At 59.0% G+C, this 17600-nt stretch overlaps 2 protein-coding genes across 4 annotated transcripts in view; both read right to left on the reverse strand.

Annotated features, from left to right (window-relative positions):
• Positions 1-3165: 3165 nt before the first annotated feature.
• TUBB3 (tubulin beta 3 class III) lies at positions 3166-11306 on the reverse strand. The gene is made up of 5 exons (XM_058674807.1): positions 10175-11306; positions 7286-7595; positions 5558-5666; positions 5035-5145; positions 3166-4477 (listed from the first exon to the last, which is right to left on the reverse strand). Exons 1-5 carry the CDS (start codon positions 11125-11127, stop codon positions 3402-3404), a joined length of 2559 nt encoding a protein of 852 aa, XP_058530790.1. The 5' UTR covers positions 11128-11306; the 3' UTR covers positions 3166-3401.
• Positions 11307-11388: 82 nt separating this feature from the next.
• TCF25 (transcription factor 25) overlaps positions 11389-17600 on the reverse strand; it is a 28754-nt gene continuing 22542 nt past the window's right edge. For 2 of the 3 annotated variants that reach the window (XM_058675201.1, XM_058675200.1), the window contains 2 exons: positions 17049-17121; positions 16488-16748 (listed from right to left, as the gene is read on the reverse strand). In XM_058675201.1, the coding sequence (XP_058531184.1) occupies positions 16590-16748; positions 17049-17121 (232 nt within the window). In that variant the 3' untranslated portion in view covers positions 16488-16589. Of the gene's footprint in view, positions 11522-16487; positions 16749-17048; positions 17122-17600 lie in introns of those variants that run through there. The other variant, XM_058675202.1, reaches the window with a different exon arrangement.

Raw genomic sequence — 17600 nt, forward strand, 5'->3', positions numbered from 1 at the left:
AGAGAGAGAGAAAGAGATCTTCCATTTCTGGTTTACTCCTCAAATGGCCATTTCCAAGCCAGGAGCTTCTTCTGAGTCTCCCATGTGGGTGCAGGGACCCAAACACTTGGACCATCCTTCACTGCTTTCCCAGGCAGCTGGCAGTGAGCTGGATGGTAAGTGGAACATCCAGGACTTGAACCTGTGCCTCCATGGAATGCTAGCGTGGCAGGCTGTCTGAGCTCAGGATTTAATCACATAAGAATCCCAGGGGGCTGAGGAAATAGGAAAGAAGCCCTGGACAGCAGATACAGCACCACTGAAGGTCTTCACTGCCAGGAGGGATCACTCTCTGTGCTTCTGCAAGCAGCTGTGAGGCTCCAGGGAATCGCTCTGGCAGGACACCCGTGAGACTCTAGCCCCCAGGGGCCAGACAAGCAGTAAGCCAAGATGCAAATGCATCACCAGAAAGACCGAGAGGGACACTGCACGGGCAGGAAGGAGAGCCCTGGGTTGACTTGTGGAGATACCCACGGGCCTGGTAAGCACACCTGGGCTGGCCTAGTGGGGACGCCCAGTCTGGCCTTATGAAGACCCCCAGGTGGCCTGGGAGGCAGCAGTTGGAGCCACTGCTCTGAATCCCTCTCTACGGCTGCGTCTGCTGGCTCTCTACTTCCTGTTCTGTGCTCAATGACTTAGTGAGGCCTTCCCCTGCTTCCTGCCTCCCTTTCCCAAGGACATAGGAAAAGCCATGCAGGGAGGGTCTAGACAGGTGCTCGGGAGGAAGACGGGCTTCTCATTGTCATGGACCGGGCAGAGAGGCACAACAGGCTTGGTCAGGATTGCTGGCCCAGTTGGCCCACCTTTGGCTAGGTCCTCCTGGACATGCGCATGCGTACGCTCTTGACAGTCGTCTTCTCATGCTTGACTGGTGGGTCTTACCACACTTTTTCAAGTTCCAGTTTTAAATTTTTTATTTCTGAGCCCAGAGCAGTAGCCTAGTGGCTAAAGTCCTTGCCTTGTATGCCACTGGTTTGTTTTCTGGCTGCTTCACTTCCCATCCAGCTCCCTGCCTGTGGCCTAGGAAAGCAGTAGAGGATGACCCAAAAGCTTGGGACCCTGCACCCACATGGGAGATCTGGAAGAAGCTCCTGGCTCCTGGCTTTGGATTGGCTCAGCTCCAGCTGTTGTGGCCTCTTGGGGAGTGAACTAGCACAGAAGTGCCTGCACAGAAGGACCCAGAGGCACACAAAGCCGGATGTGCACATAGGAAAGAAAATGCTGCTGCCAAGGTGAAGAAGCCTGTGTGGCCATAGCATGAGGCCATTTGGCCCTTTCAGGAACCAGACACAGAAGTGTGTTCATCTGCCCCAAAACCCCTGCTGTCAGTGTTTGTCCAGCCCAGGGGCTCGTCATGCTTGAAGGCAGCTCAGCAACACACACCTGGAGAAGCTCCATGCTCCGTGTGAAGCTGAGCCAAGACCACTGACTTGAGCCAAGCTTTGGTACTAGACCCAACAAACTTGACCAGACTGCAGCCACTCCCCTGACCCTGCCAACAGGCCAGCTTCTCCACGGCAGCCAGTCTGACCCAAGCATGCGTTACGAGTAACTGAATGCTCTACCCTATAAGGACAGCTTTGCAACAGCCCACTTGGCTTTTGCACCCAGGCTTTGCTCCTTTGCCGGCTTCTCCAACTGCAAAGTTCACCCCGATTAGCCTGTTTCATGAGGGCATTCGTGACTGGCCAATGGAAGTCAACTAGATTCTCAAACTCAATTTATTATAAGTCCTGTTATTATTTTCTTTTTAAGAAGTTTATTTGTGTATTTGAAAGGTAAGGTTTTGGCAGTGAGGGGAGAGAGGTGTGGGGCATGGGGGGACAGATTTTCCACTCGATGTTTCACTCTCCAACAGTTGCAAAGGCCGAGCTGGTCCTGACCAAAGCCAAGAACTTGGAACTTCTTCCGGATCTCCCGTGTGTGCAGACCCCAGGACCTGGCCCATCTCCTACTGCTTTCTCTGGACATTAACAGGGAGCTGGATCATCAGTGGAGCAACCGGGACTCAAACTGGCATCTGTATGGGGTGCCAGCATCATAATTGGAGGCCTAACTGGCTATGCCACTAGCCCTGAAGGTTCTTACAGATTGAAATCACGGCTGAGAGTGCATGGTCAGCTCCTGTCCAAGCCCCTGGTTGGTCACTGTCAGCAGTGTGGTACTCTTTGTGGATTGTATACTGCCAGGTGGTCTGTATACTACTGGTTGGTCTGGGGACTTCCAGCTAAGTGGCAGTTGCCTTCCACCCAGATCTGGAACCCCCTTGGACAGAGCTGGCCACCAGGAATCCATCTGTCAGAGAATACCAATGACTGCATGAGTCCAGCAGTTGGAAACTTGTCAGGCCACCGGCATCACCCTTTCAGTCAGGACTCGGGGAGATAGGCGGGGTGGGACGGGAGTTCTGCCTTACATTAGAAGGCTTGTCTGAGAGCCTTTCCTCCTTGGAATTTCAGGCCCAGCCTCCTGGGGAAGGTATGTGCCATGCCATGGGGGCATAATCCTTGAGGGACCCCTCTGAAGCTCAAGACATCCAGCTACCCCCATGCCACTGTGGTCAGGAATCTAGACCTGGGCAGCTGGTTCCTGCTCTATGGTGCCTGCGGTCTCAGGTGAGGCTGGCAGGTCCTGAAGCTGCCTGCCTATACACTCTGTCCTGACTACAGTGACTGAGGCGGGGCAGGGCAGGAGTGTACTACTGGCTTGGGTTGCAAGGAATGATCACCGCTGCTACTGCAAGGAATGACCACTGCGTGGGCAGGCAAGATGTCCTTGCCTTGGCGGAAGGGTGCTGATGCTGCTTCCCAGGGCCTCCCCCTCCCACAACAATCATCAGTTCCCAGGGAACCCCCGGTGCTCAGGTTTCAGGCCCCAGGTCTCTGTTCACCTTCCCCTGCCCTGCAGCACACACACACACACACACACACACACACACACACACACAGAGGCTGGAAGCTGAGGTGCAGTGTGAATTACAGCTGAACGCCTGGGGCAGGGCAAGGCTTCAACCCATCAGCTGAGAAGACCACAGCCCTTGGCCTGCCCCTCTTCACCCCGCTGAACCCCACTGGTCAGCACAGAAAGAGACTTTCAGCGCCAGGCAGGGGCTTCGCACAGCAGTAGATTTATTATGTATCCCCCAAAATACAAACAGAAACCAATTAGAAAACCACCAACATGGGGCCTGGAGCTGCAGGAGAACAGAGGAGCAACACAAAGACAGACAGAGCTGGCCGTGGCAGGGAGGGGAGCTGGCTGCACTCCAAGAGGGAGGGGACACTGGAGAGCAGCGAGCTGCTGGCAAGCAAAGCGGGGGAGGTGCCAGCTGCCAGTGGCTCACACCACAACCACAGGCTGCCTCACTTGGGGCCCTGGGCCTCGGATTCCTCTTCATCGTCTTCATACATCTCGCCCTCCTCCTCAGCCGTGGCGTCCTGGTACTGCTGGTACTCAGACACCAGGTCATTCATGTTGCTCTCAGCCTCGGTGAACTCCATCTCGTCCATGCCCTCGCCCGTGTACCAGTGCAGGAAGGCCTTGCGCCGGAACATGGCCGTGAACTGCTCTGAGATGCGCTTGAACAGCTCCTGGATGGCCGTGCTGTTGCCAATGAAGGTGGAGGACATCTTGAGGCCACGGGGAGGGATGTCACACACGGCCACCTTGACGTTGTTGGGGATCCACTCCACGAAGTAGCTGCTGTTCTTGCTCTGGATGGCCAGCATCTGCTCATCCACTTCCTTCATGGACATGCGGCCACGGAAGACAGTGGCTACGGTGAGGTAGCGGCCATGGCGCGGGTCGCAGGCAGCCATCATGTTCTTGGCATCGAACATCTGCTGGGTGAGCTCAGGCACGGTCAGCGCGCGGTACTGCTGGCTGCCCCGGGCTGTGAGAGGGGCAAAGCCCGGCATGAAGAAGTGCAGGCGGGGGAAGGGCACCATGTTTACGGCCAGCTTGCGCAGGTCAGCATTGAGCTGGCCGGGGAAGCGCAGGGACGTGGTGACACCACTCATGGTCGCTGACACCAGGTGGTTGAGGTCGCCATAGGTGGGCGTGGCCAGCTTGAGGGTGCGGAAGCAGATGTCATACAGGGCCTCGTTGTCGATGCAATAGGTCTCGTCCGTGTTCTCCACCAGCTGGTGGATGGACAGCGTGGCGTTGTAGGGCTCCACCACGGTGTCAGACACCTTGGGCGAGGGCACCACGCTGAACGTGTTCATGATGCGGTCAGGGTACTCCTCCCGCACCTTGCTGATGAGCAGGGTGCCCATGCCCGAGCCGGTGCCCCCGCCCAGCGAGTGGGTCAGCTGGAAGCCCTGCAGGCAGTCGCAGTTCTCACATTCCTTCCGCACCACGTCCAGGACCGAGTCCACCAGCTCGGCGCCCTCTGTGTAGTGGCCCTTGGCCCAGTTGTTGCCGGCCCCGCTCTGACCTGTGCAAGGAGAGAGCAGGAGGAGGAAAGGACAGACAGGTCAGCATGAGACCTACGCCTCTAATGTCCCTTCTTGGAAGTGCAGGTCCTGTCCATTCACACGTGCCAGGCACCTGGTGCCTGGAGCCGAGGCGGCCCATCTCCCTAGGGCCCATCTCACAAGGGTGAGAACATCAACCCCTTGGTCTGCTCCCAGCCACCTTCCCTCTCACTGGCTGAGCCACAACCCAGGACGCCTTGCAGCTCAGGGCTGGAGGAGGTTGACATGCCGAAGTTGAGTGTGGGTGGACCAGAAGGTGGAAATGAGGCACCACCCCTAACTGCTCTCCTGTGAGTGCCTGGGGCACAGCAGGAGACCCCCTAACTCCTTGTGTACCAGCTTTCCCACAAGCCTGGAAGCTCAAAACATAAGCAGGCTCATTCCTGCCCAGAATTCCATCTCCGGGTCTGCAATGTGCACATACATGGAAGATGGATGGATTTTTCAGCCTGATTCCACCCCCATCTCCTGGCCTGGATCTGCTGTGAAAGCTGGGCAGGGAGGAGGGCAGCCTCACCGAAGATGAAGTTGTCAGGCCTGAAGAGGTGTCCAAAGGCCCCAGACCGGACGCTGTCCATGGTTCCAGGCTCCAGATCCACCAGGATGGCTCGAGGCACGTACTTGTGAGCTGAAGGGAAAGGGTGGCTGCAGGTTCCTGCTGGCCAGGGTCTTCCTCCCCTGGTCCCACCCCGCCTCATCTGGGACTTAAGGGTGAGCTTGGAAGCCAAGATGAGGCTGAGTAGGTTTCTATGCCCTAAGCTCACTGTGTAACGCAGGAGGTGTGGCTTGGTGGGGGGGCCAGAGCACCAACCCCTCCCAAGCACAGTGGGTGGGACCAGTGCTTCACCAGTTTGTCCTCAGTAACTCTGGTCTCTGCCTCCTTAGGGTGTAGCTCTCAATGGGGCCATCCAGTCTCCTGGCACCCCACGCCACGGTGCTCCTGCTGCAGGCTACACCTGCTAAAGCCTCGGGAAGGGGTGGGGAGTGGTGTGGAAGCCAGGTTCGGGACCCCAGGCTAGGGCAGGGGGGAGGGTGCTCACAGGAGGCCTCATTGTAGTAGACGCTGATGCGCTCCAGCTGCAGGTCCGAGTCCCCCACGTAGTTACCACTGGGGTCTATGCCGTGCTCATCGCTGATGACTTCCCAGAACTGCAGGGACGGCGGAGGGAAAATCAGGACCAGCGGCGAAGCGAGAGTGGGGAGGTGGGGGTGGGAGGCAGGGGGAGGCCCACGACGCAGCCAGGCCCTGAGCCTTGCAGACCGTGCAAAGCTCACCAACACGAGCCCAGCCAAACGCCCAGGCCCGGGGGCCCGCGGGCAGTGCCGCCCATGGGTCGACCGCGCAGGACCCGGGCCGCGAGCGGCGCTGTCCGCGGTGCTGACCTCTGCCGCCGGGGCGGAGCCCACCCGAGGGCGCCCACCCACTGCGGCGGCGCGGGGGGCGGAGCGAGCCGGGGCCCCCTCTTTCCATTGTTCCCATTGGCTGCAGGCTGGCGCCCCGCCCCAGGTCCCGCCCGGCGGGGAGGAGGGCGCGGCCGCAGACAAAGAACGCAGGGACCGCTCCCCGCGGCGGGCGCCCCGCACCGAGCCCGGCCCCGCACCGAGCCCGGCCCCGCACCGAGCCCCGAGCCCACCGGCCGGACGCGGTGCTCCTTCCGCCGCCCCGCGCCCCGGAGTGCGAACCGAGGTGCGGGGTCCCGTGTCCGCCCTATCGGCTGTGGCAGCGGCGTCGGACGCGGGTCGAGGGTCGCATGCCTTGGGCCAGGGACTTCAGGTTGAACTGCTCCGCGCCCAAGGAAGAAAACCACGCGCGACAAGGGGCGGAGGCGAGTCTTGCTCAGGCAATAGTAGTGACAATAGGGGGAGCAGCGACCCGCGTGCCCAGGGACATCTTCAGGGGCTGCACCCGGGCCGTCCCCGAGAGCAGCCGTGCGGGGTCGCCCTGGCCCCCCAGGACCCCAGGCCCCTCTGGCCGCCCCGGCAACCCCTCCCCGGCCCCCGGCCCGGCTGCCGCAGCTGCCGCCGCTCCCCACCCCGCGGAGTGCCCCTCCTCCCTCGCCCGTCAGCCCGGGGTGCCCGCTCGGTCTCCACGGCAACAGCCTGGGTGGGGGACGCCTCCCTGGCCCTGCCCAATTCCCCCGCATTGTTCTGAGGGAAGACCCCGCAGGCCGCGCGCGACCGCGAGCTCCGGGGGCCTGTGCGGGGCCTGTGCGACGACTCACCCACGGCGTGACCTTGGGAAAGGGACAGCGGGAGCCGGGACGGGGCGGCGGCTCTGGGCTGGGGTCTGCGCGGCGGCTGAACAATGAACACCGCCCTGGGCGCCCGCAGCGGCTTTGTTCCCAGGTCCAAACCTGGGTGGGCGCGGTCCCGTCCCGCGCCGCTTCTGCCTAGCGCCACGGCCCCGAGGGAGGCCGACTGCAGGCCTGCAACAAGGTCATCCCCGCTCCAAAACAGCGACCCCAACAAAGACCGGGCGGGGCCGGGACACGGTTGCGTGGCGCGAGGGCCAGGAGGCAGCGGGGGATCCTAGCAAGCCGTGCGGGCGAACCCCGCGCACCCCGCCCGGCCGAGGTGCCGCTGCAGGGAGGGCCACGCCCAGACTGGCCGGGCCCCTGATGCACCTGCCCACGCCCTCCCTGGGGAAGCAGGCTGCGCGCACGGGCGAAGGTCGCGGAGCGGGGACCCCGGCCGGGCTCTTTGTGCGAGACCTCGCCCCCGGGAAGATCCGCAGGCCCGCGAGCCGGGAAGGGCGGGCGCCGGCTCACCTTGGCCCCGATCTGGTTGCCGCACTGGCCGGCCTGGATGTGCACAATCTCCCTCATGCTGGCGCGTGGGGCGGCGGTGGCGGTCGGCGCGGGGCTAGGGCGGCTGCGGAGGCTCCGGCACCCGCGCCGCCCGCTCTTATGGCCACAGCCCCCCGCGCCCGGCCTGACGTCGCCGCGGCGCGGCCAATCGCGGGGCGCCGCCGCACAGTGCGGCTCTGGCAACACGCACCGCCCCGCGCTCCCGGCCCTGCGCCCAGGACGCGCCGCCTCCCCCGCCGCCGCAGCCCGCAGGGAGGGCGGGGCTGGCGGGCTGCGCCGAGGACAATGGGAGCCGCGGGGTCCCCAGGCGCGGCAAACCCACAGCTGCCTGGGCTGGGATGTCCATGGCTCTGCGCCCGGTCCTCCCTCGCACCCCACCTCGCGCCGGTCATCGGTTCCTGTCTGGGCTCTGTCGGGTCCCTCGGGGTGCGGGAGAGGGGAGCGGCTGCAGCAGCTGACTGCGGCGCTCAGAGTTCTAGATGCAGGAGACCTGCAGACTCCTGGACTGCCCAGGAAGGGTCGCCGCCGGTAGTTGTGAAACGCACAGGCCACGCAGGGACCCTGATTGGGGGATGGAGGACCATAGTTCCGTGTGACTTTCTCCTTGGAGTCACCAGACCTGGGACAGCTCCCTTTTCAGGAGACCGCAGCCCGGGTAGGGCTTGGAAATGGGGGTCTAAGCCCCCTAAGAGCGCCGAGGGAGGAGCTGCGAGCGCTGCCAGGAACAGGTGCAGAGAGGGACAGCACCCTCATGACTACCGAGGGAGAGGAACCAGGACAGAGGTCACCGTCCCAGCCCCTCCCCCACCCCGTGCATGTGCAGGGCTGTAGTCCTGTGTGTGTGTGTGCACAGGGGTGTGGTCTGTGTGTGTGTGCATAGGGCTGTGGTCCTGTGTGTGCACACAGTGGTGTGGTCAGTCCTGTGTTTGTGTCACAGGGGTGTGGTCCTCTCTGCGTATGTGTGTGCACACAGGGGTGTGGTCAGTCCTGTGTGTGTGTGCACAGGGCTGTGAGCACATAGGGCCATGATCCTGTATATGTGTGTGTGTCACAGGGCTGTGGCCTCTGTGTGTGCATAGGGCTGGGGTGTGGTCAGTCCTGTGTGTGTGTCACAGGGCTGTGGCCTCTGTGTGTGTGTGTGCATAGGGCTGTGGTCCTGTGTGTGCATACAGGGGTGTGGTCAGTCCTGTGTGTATGTCACAGGGCTGTGGTCCTGTGTGTGCACACAGGGGTGTGGCCTGTGTGCATGTGTGTGTGTGCATAGGGCTGTGACCCTGTATATGTGTGTGTGTCACAGGGCTGTGGTCCTGTGTGTGTGTGTATTGCAGGGGTGTAGTTTTGCCTGTGACGAGGGTCTATGACCCTTTGCCTGGTGGATGCCACTGGCCCTCCTGTCTGAGTCAGGAAGGACATTGGGTAGCACTTTGAAGGCTGGGACAGACCGTCTGCCTGCCTGCTGGGAATGCATCAGGCCCAGTCACTCAGCCTCCCCAGAGCGTTCTGGTGCCAGGTTCCAGGCTGAGTCACGCTGCCCGTCTGCAGCTCAGGCTGCCCTGCCAGGAATTAGCTCCTGCTGAGGCCTCAGGTCAGGGCTGTGGCCAGTAGTATGGGCAGGGCTGGCTAGGGGCTGCTGGCCATGGCAGCTCCCACTGAACCTTCCCAGAGCATCCACACAGATACCCAGGAGTTCGCAGCAGACAGCTGAGCTCCGGAGCACCCAGGCCCAGCATTTGACTGCCTCCTGAGTCCCCCTGCAGGAGCCTTGGGCTCCCAGTCCTGGCCAGACACTGCCATCTACTGCCAGGAGGACAGAACTAAGCAGAGAGCAGAATGAAGGGGCCTCTCTCCAGGTTGAGATGACCTCACCCGTGGGGGGTAGTGCCTGGGCAGGGTACAGTAGGGGATGGGTGGGACTCTACGTGCATGATTGGGTGGGCATCCCGACCCTGCCCAGGCAAGGTAAAGTGACCCTTTGGGGTAACAGAGGTCCCCTCACCTGGGAGAGTAGCTCCTGACTAGCTGTGCCACCACCCTCCCCCATGTTCCTATCCTCACCCTTTTTTGTTTGTTTTTTGTATTTATTTATTTTCTTTTCCTTTATATCCTCACCTTTAAACTCTCACATCCTCTGGGAGGCACAGGGTGATAAGGCTGTTCTTGGTCACAGCTTTTATTGCCAAAAAAATTACCACCTAGAGCCCTGGTTAGCAGTCCTCAAGCCTACAGCCTCTGCTGGAGCTGTCTCCCTGTGATTTGGACCTCAGGAGTTTCAGCCCCATGTCCTTGGTGAAAAGCCTTGCTTGCCCATTGGGGGCCACTGATTGATGCCACCTGTTCTGTGGTGTGTCTGGATCTTTCTGGTGGCAAAGCCCCTTTGGGACCCTTGGTGGGAACAGGCCTGCACCTCGATGGCCACCACTCCCCATTCTGAGACTTTGTGTTCCCACCATGAGAACATGAGTCCAGGAGGTGGCAGAAGACTTGGTGCTGGGGGACTGCTGAGTCCTGTGGGGGTAGAGTCTCTGAGGAGCCCGAGCCCCCAGTGCCACTGTGGCATTCACCCCTCCTTGATTTGGAGGGGTGTCTGTGCTTCAAAGCCTTAGGAGACTTCGTGGCCCATGTACTACCTAATGCCAGGCCACAAGATGTAAGCCCCAGCTCCCTCTGTGGGGCACCCTGGCCTGGAGGACCAGAGCCAGCCCTACCCTCACTGAGTGCACGTTGGAGACAATGCCAGGAGCTGCCTCTGATCTCACCAGGTCCACAGGGATGGCATCGTTCGGCAGCTGTCCACTGCTCTCACAGGACACACATGGATGATGCTATCCAGCCACTGCCTCCTTCCCCCACTAGCAGGTGCACTGCAGCACCTCCTTGAGCGTCTGGCGCAGCTCTGGGCTGCGGAAGGCATAGATGAGGGGATCCAGGATGGAGTTGCACATGATGAGGGTGAGGAAGAGGTTGACGTTTTGGAAGACGCAGCTGCAGGTAGGGTGCTGGGGGCAAAGGACGATGAGTGTGAGGTGCAGGAAGAAGGGGCCCCAGCAGAGCAGGAAAAGTCCCAGGAGGATGGTGAGGGTGACAGCACCCTTGAGACCAAGTCCCTGGCGGGCCGGGTGCAGTCCCTTGTGGAGCCGGGCAATGCCCTGGGCATGCTGGCGGGCCCGCGTGAGCATGTGCAGGTACAGCACCGCCATGAGGGCCAGCATGGCAAGGAACAGGGTGATGAGGCCGAGCAGCACTGCTGGGTGGCCATAGAAGGCGATGAAGAGCATGCTGGCCAGCACACTGACTAGCCAGATGGCGGCGGCAGTGCAACGTGCACGTGGCAGTGTCACCAGGCTGTGGTAGCGTAGGGCGTAGAAAATGGAGATGTAGCGGTCCACGGCAATGGCCCCCAGGAAGCACAGGCTGGACACCATGGCACTGCAGGTGAGCACGTCGATGATGTTGTCCAGCTGCTGCACGGCGGCCGCGCGGCTGGCCAGGGAGCCCACCTCCAGCAGCAGCAGCACGGCTGTCTCCAGCACATGGCTGGTGCTCACCAGCAGGTCTGACAGTGCCAGGCAGCAGATGAAGCAGTACATGGGCGAGTGCAGGTTGCGGTTCCTGGTAATGGCCACCACCACCAGCACATTCTCCACCAGGCTCAGGAGCCCCAGGCTCAGGAACAGTCCGTCAGGGACAGACACCTGCAGGCACCAGGGGCCTGTGTGGTTGACTGTGGGCCCTGGGCCAGAGATGGCCGCTGCAGTGCCATTCAGGGAGACCACCAGCCTCCTCTGGGGCCCCGACATGGGCATTGTTTATCCCAGGCTCAGGAAGGGGCCCGGCTCAGCTCATGGTGTTGCAATGGTGGTGGTCCCAGTGCTAGGCTGACTCCATCTGGATGGCCCCAGACCCAGCTCACACTCACCATGCTCCTGGCCAGGGCATGGCCCCTACCCCAGCTCTATGGTGCTGACCCTCAGCTCAGGGAGCATTACTTGGCCCCCATGCCTACCTGGTCACAGGGGGCAGCCTCAGTCTGTGTGTCTGCACCGTTCAGCTCCTGATGGACCGTGCAGCTCCTGATGGCTGAATGGACTGATGTCTGGGAAGAATGGGGTCTTTCTGTGCATTTGCAAGTTGCGGTCAGAGCCGCTCCTTCCCATGTGACAAGTCAGTTCCTGGGACGTAGGAGCACCCTGTAGTATCCTGTGGGGCCAACAGGTGGCATCAGCACAACCCAGATTTGGGTCACAGCACAGGGTCTTGCCTCTGCACCCCACTCCACTCCCTGCTGGGCCTGGGCAGCTAGAGCTCCTTCAGACCTACTACAAGTACTTGCCCTTCCAGATGACTCTCAAATGTAACATGCTCTTACCTTTATGAAAGTTGTTTTAAAGATTTATTTTTAAGACTTTTTTTATTGGAAAGTCAGATATACAAAGAGGAAGACAGCCAGGAAGATCTATCCACTGGTTCACTCCCAAAGTGGCCGCAACAGCTGGAGTCGAGCTGATCTGAAGTCAGGAGCCAGGAGTCTCTTCCAGGTCTCCCATGCAGGTGCAGGGTCTTAAGGTTTGGGGCCATCCTTGACTGCTTTCCCAGACCACATGCAGGGAGCACTGTGCAGCAGCTGGACAACATCATGGGAACTGGGGTCGTCAGGACACAAACCGGCGCCCATATGAGATCCTGGTGCATGCAAAGCAAGGACTTTTAGCCACTAGGCTACCGCACCGGGACCAGGTTGTTGTTTTTTTAAATAAATTTTATTTGGAGAGCAGAGCCTCTTTGTTAAGAGTGAGGGTTAATTTCCATCTTCTGGTTTACTCACTGGATGGCCATAACAGCCAAGGTTGGGTCAGTTCAAAGCAGGGATCCAGGAGCTTCTTCCAGGTCTCCCACATGGGGTAACGGCCCAGGGACCTAGGCCATCCTCTAACAGCGAGCTGGATCAGCACCCATAACGGATGCCAGAGTTGCAGGCAGCTTTACCCATTGCCAGACAGAACCAGCACTTGGAAGTCTTTCAGCTTCCAGATGTGAGACATGGACACCATCACTCTAGGTCCATCACCTGCCCCAGTACCTCCTTCTCAATGTTACCCTTGACCCCCTGTGCAGCCCTGCTCCACACCAACACCCTGTGTCAGGGCATGCAGCCCCACGCATCCACTTGTAGTCAGAAGAAGCCTGGCCAATGAAGTTCAGAGTTTACTGGGGCTGGACCAGGGAGGGCGACTTGAGGCTGAGCTTCCTGGACCAGAAACACACAGTTGGGGTAGGGAACAGAGCTGTGTGTCATGCACTGGAGAGGTCAGTGCCTTCCCAGGCCATAGCACCAGAGGGAGGGGAGCTGGGCTGGCACTTCCTGGGAGCTGACAGGCCTTAGGGCATGCTGCTCACACTCACGGGGAACTGGCTCTCCCCTATTGGCATGCCCATTTCCTTTGAGGACCACCGCAGGAACCACATCAAGGGTCAGCAGCCCTGCGTGGTGCCCAGCACCCGCTTGTGGGGCATGCTGAGGCAGAGGTGGGAGGGGAATGTGGTCAGCACCCCCACTTGCAGGCGGAGAGGCTGAGGCAATGAGACCTGTGGTGCAGACGTAGCCAGGAGCCAGGCCTGTAGGGGGTGGTTACTTATCTGACTCTCACTCACCCATTGCCCAGCTCTGACCCACCAACACTTGGCCCCCACACTGCAAACCTGGCTGCAGGTATTGGTGCCCGCCTGTCACTGGTGTATATAGTTTGTACCTTCCAAAAATCCCCGTTCCAGCCAGACACTACAGCAGCCCCAATGAACCAGATGGAGCCAACAGCCACAGCACTGGCTGCCCACCCCCCAGCCCTACTGCTCTGTAGCCAGGTCACCTGTGCCCATTGTGGAAAAGCATACACCAGAAACTGTGCAGTTTATATTCACTTTGCCCTCAGATCATGCCCTGCCCCCTGAGCTTCTCCTACAGCAACTGGTACTGTAGGTGTCCCTATTGTTAGCAGACATGGGTGTGAGCAGAGGTGACACCAACACTGAAGTTGGTCAAACCATGAACTCCACTGATTACTCCCGCTCCTGGCTAAAGAGTATTGAAGGGTCCCAGGAGATGGCTTGGGAGGAAAGACCTGTGCTGGTATCATGGCCCTCAGGGCAGATCCCCCAGCGGCAAGGTGCCGCTGCCCCAGCCTCCTGTGCTGTCAGTGTGGAGGAGGATGCGACTCTATAAATGAGGCCTTTGAAGCAATGCCTTTCCCCACACCCCCGCCAGCTGAAACTTGAAAGGCCACGAGAACTGGGCAGCCTCTGGATGAGGAAACCACATCCTCCTTCCTGGTGGGCACTGGGATGGGTGACCGGCCCTGCCTTGGGATCTTTGTGCAAGCTCCATGGGAAGCCAACGGGCAGAGCCCAGCCAGCGAGTCAGCTTTCCCATGTGTCATGTTGCAAGGACAGTTATGGGGCCTGACTTTCTGTGAAGGCGATGCAGTGGGCAAAACCCCCGGCAGAGGACATAGGGTATACCCCCACACATCCCACTGAGACACTTCTGGACCAGGACACTGGAAAGATGGGGACCACTGCTTTGGCTCCTGGCCCTGTTCCTCTCTCTAAGGCCTGTCCATCAGCCCTCACCAATGAGCTCTCACGACAAAGGATCAGAAAGTCCAGCCCACAGCTGGTCACCACACTGGTTGGGGTGCTCACCTTCTTCTTTTTTAAAGATTTATTTATTTTTATTGGAAAGGCAGATTTAAAGACAGAAGGAGATACAGAAAGATCTTTCATCTGCTGATTCACTCCCCAAATGGTTGCAATGACTGGGGTTGGGCTAGTCTAAAACCAGGAGCCAGTAGCTTCTTTTGGGTCTCCCATGTGGGTGCAGGAGCCCAAGGACTTGGGCCATTCTCTGATGCCTTCCCAGGCCATAAGCAGGGAGCTGGATTGGAAGTGCAGCAGCCGGGACTCAAACCAGCGTCCATATGGGATACTGGTGCTGCAGGCAAAGGGTTAATCTATTACGCCACAGTACTGGCCCAAACTTCTGTTTTCTTACAAAAGAAAAAAAAAATTCTTTTTTTCTAATTTATTTGAAAGTCAGAGTTATGGAAACAGGGAGAGAGACTGTCACTCACTGGATCCTTCTCCAGGTGGCTGCCAACAGGCAGATTAAAGCCAGAAATTGTTTGAAGGAGCCCAGGCACTTGTGCTGCTTTCCCAGGTCACTAGCAGGGAGTTGTAGGCGTTGTAGGAGGCAAGCTTACTGGCTAAATCATAATACCAGCCCCTGCCCATCTCCTTTGAATCTGGAGTGAGGGGGCCAAGCAGGTTTCTAGCGTGCCTGTGTGGGTTCTCAAAGTGTCTGAGGGACTAACTCCTGCTCACTGGCTCACAGGCAGAGTACAGCCCAGAGCTGGGACTTGGAAGGACCCCTGCCCAGTAGCAGTTTGTCTTCAAGTAGTTCAGATAAGACTGAAGGGTCCTAGGACCCAGACATCTCCCCCACTGCCATCAGAATTGTCAGCTGCAAGTGATTCTGCAGACCTGGGTTTGTAATATCCGAGCGGTTCATACAAACTGGCTGTAGGGTCAGGTGCTGGCAGGACAACAGTCCTGGCCATCCCAGACCCTAACTCCTCTGCCCTCCAGGACTGCCCTGGCAAACTCTGGGCCCAGACCTTACCTTGCTGCTTGCTCTGCTGCCTCCGATGTGGGAAGTCAAGGTTGAACAGGTGTCGCATGGGACACCTGGAGGCTTGGATCCTTCCAGAACTTGCCAGGCTTTGAAGCCCTGGGCCAGAGCAGTGGCCTCTCCCCTGTGTGGAGGCTCCCTGCGTGGACCCTGGAATGTGCCAGAAAACAGGTGGGCCAGGATCTGCCTAGGGTCATGCAGCTCTCCAGGACTGTAGGACTTGGCAGAGTGCCCTGGGCATCACCGGAATCTCACCCACTGACTCCCTCAAAGCTGCTCAGGGCACATTTTCTTCCCAAAACTTGGTTCCTGTGGCCAGTGTTGAGGGTAACTAGTGCAGCCGCTAGGCAGCCTGCATCCCATACTGCTGTGCTGGTCAGACTCCTGGCTGCCCCACTTCCTAGCTTGTTTCCTGCTGATGCACACCCTGAACAGGCCCCTGATGTCCAATGAGGAGACCCGGATGGATTTCTGGCTCGTGATTTTGGCCTGCTCCAGCTTGGCTGAGTGACCATGAGGTGAGAAAACAGTCCTCCTTTCACTCTGCCTTTTAAATAAATCCATCAAAACAAAAAAACTAAACTTGGGCACTACCCTGTATCAGATCACCGCACTGGGGCCTGACGTGACGACGTGGTGGCCAAATTCTTGCCTTCATACCCAGGATCCAACAGGGTGCTGATTCGTGTCCCAGCTGTTCCACTTCCCATCCAAATCCCTTTTGTGGCCTGGGAGAGTAGTGGAGGAGGTCCAAAGCCTTAGTACCCTACACCACATGGGAGACCTGGAAAAAGCTCCTGGCTTCAAACTGGCTCTGCCCAGCTGTTGTGGCCACTTGGGGAGTGAACCAGCAGATAGAAGATCTGTCTCTCTTGCTTTCTCTACAAATCTGGCTTTCCAATAAAAATAAATAAATCTTAAAAACAAAATCAGATCAGACTGTGTTCAGCTAAAGGACCCTGACCTATTGGCCTGCAAGTGCCCAGTAAGTACAGCGTTTCTAAGGCTAGCTAGGACCTGACCTTGGCCAAGAACACACAGGGAGTCAGGCTGTGGCGTAGGATCTGCACTTGGAACACTGCAGGTCTCACAGCGGTCTTCTCCATCCCCACCTCACACCCTCACACACGGCCTTCCCCATCCCCACCTCACGCACGGCCTTCCCCATCCCCACCTCACGCACGGCCTTCCCCATCCCCAGCTCACACATAGCCCTTTCCATCCCCACCTCACACACGGCCTTCCCCATCCCCACCTCACACACGGCCTTCCCCATCCCCACCTCACACACGGCCTTCCCCATCCCCACCTCACGCACGGCCTTCCCCATCCCCACCTCACACAAGCCCTTTCCATCCCCAGCTATGCCTCACACACAGCCTTCCCCTCTGCCATACCCCACCTGCTCACACAGGGAGCCTAGCGGGAGGTGGCTGAGTGGATGCAGATCCTGGCTCTCATGGGAACAGAACACGCAGGCCGTTGATACATCCAGCTTTTCTACTTCCAGGGACTGGCCAATTCCGACCAGAACACAAATCAGGAACATAATTGTACAATGTGGGGTGCTGTTCGTGAGACAACTCAGTCCCACTCCCCCTCGCCCTCAGGGTCGTCTTCTGGCGGTGCCTCCTGGTCGTTGAAGTGGAAGTTGGCCATCATGTCCCGCACAGCTAGCATCAACCTGTTCAAGCCTTGGTTGTGGTTCAGACCCCCGGCGACTCCTTCCTCTGGCCTCTCCCCCTGTGACAATGAGACACACCTGGGCAGAGGGCTGTCTGTGGGGAGCTGTGCCATGAAACCCAAGATGGCCCACAGCCCCTCCCCAGGGAACTACTAAGAGAAAAATTTCTCAGAAACCAACTCACATACATGAGCCTTGCCAGACCCAGGGTGCCCAGCTGCAGGTCCACAGGAGCACAGCAGGTGGTTGGGCAGATTGGACACAGGGTCTGCCCCTGCCCCGTGTGTGGCTCCAGGCACTCACTCTCAAGTACATTTTACTGCTAACCCAGCAAAGAGAGGCCAAGACCACCCACGTACCTCCACGGTGTAATTTGGCAGCAGAGACCTAAAGAAGAGGGCGATTGTGTTTCCATGGCTGACGGGACTTAGTCTGGAAGAAAAAGGCAAGACAGGTCAGAAAACCAAACTCAGCAAACACCTGAGGTTTCCAGCCCTGCCCCAGATGGCCCTGGTGAGCTGCACCAATTGGCCCATCTGGCACGGATGAGAAGCGGCCTCAGGCAGTAGGGCAGAAGGGAAGCCCTGGGTGGGCAGTGGGTCCCCATCAGCTGGGGATGGGGAAACAGGAGTTATGGAGCCAACCAGGAAAAGGTAAGTTCAGACCCTCAGAGGAGGCTGCACCAGCACAGATGGCCAACCGCCTCTGCACTGGTACCTTGTTGCTTCTTTTGTTAATATTTATTTATTTTTATTGCAAAGTCATATGTACAGAGAGTGGAGACAAAGAGGAAGATCTTGTCTGATGGTTCACTCCCCAAGTGACCTCAATGGCTGCAGCTGAGCCGATCCAAGGCCAGGAGCCAGGAGCCTCTTCCAGGTCTCCCACGTGGGTGCAGGATCCCAAGGCTC

Source organism: Ochotona princeps, chromosome 16 (assembly GCF_030435755.1).
Source record: "Ochotona princeps isolate mOchPri1 chromosome 16, mOchPri1.hap1, whole genome shotgun sequence".
In the NCBI taxonomy this organism is placed as follows: domain Eukaryota; kingdom Metazoa; phylum Chordata; class Mammalia; order Lagomorpha; family Ochotonidae; genus Ochotona; species Ochotona princeps.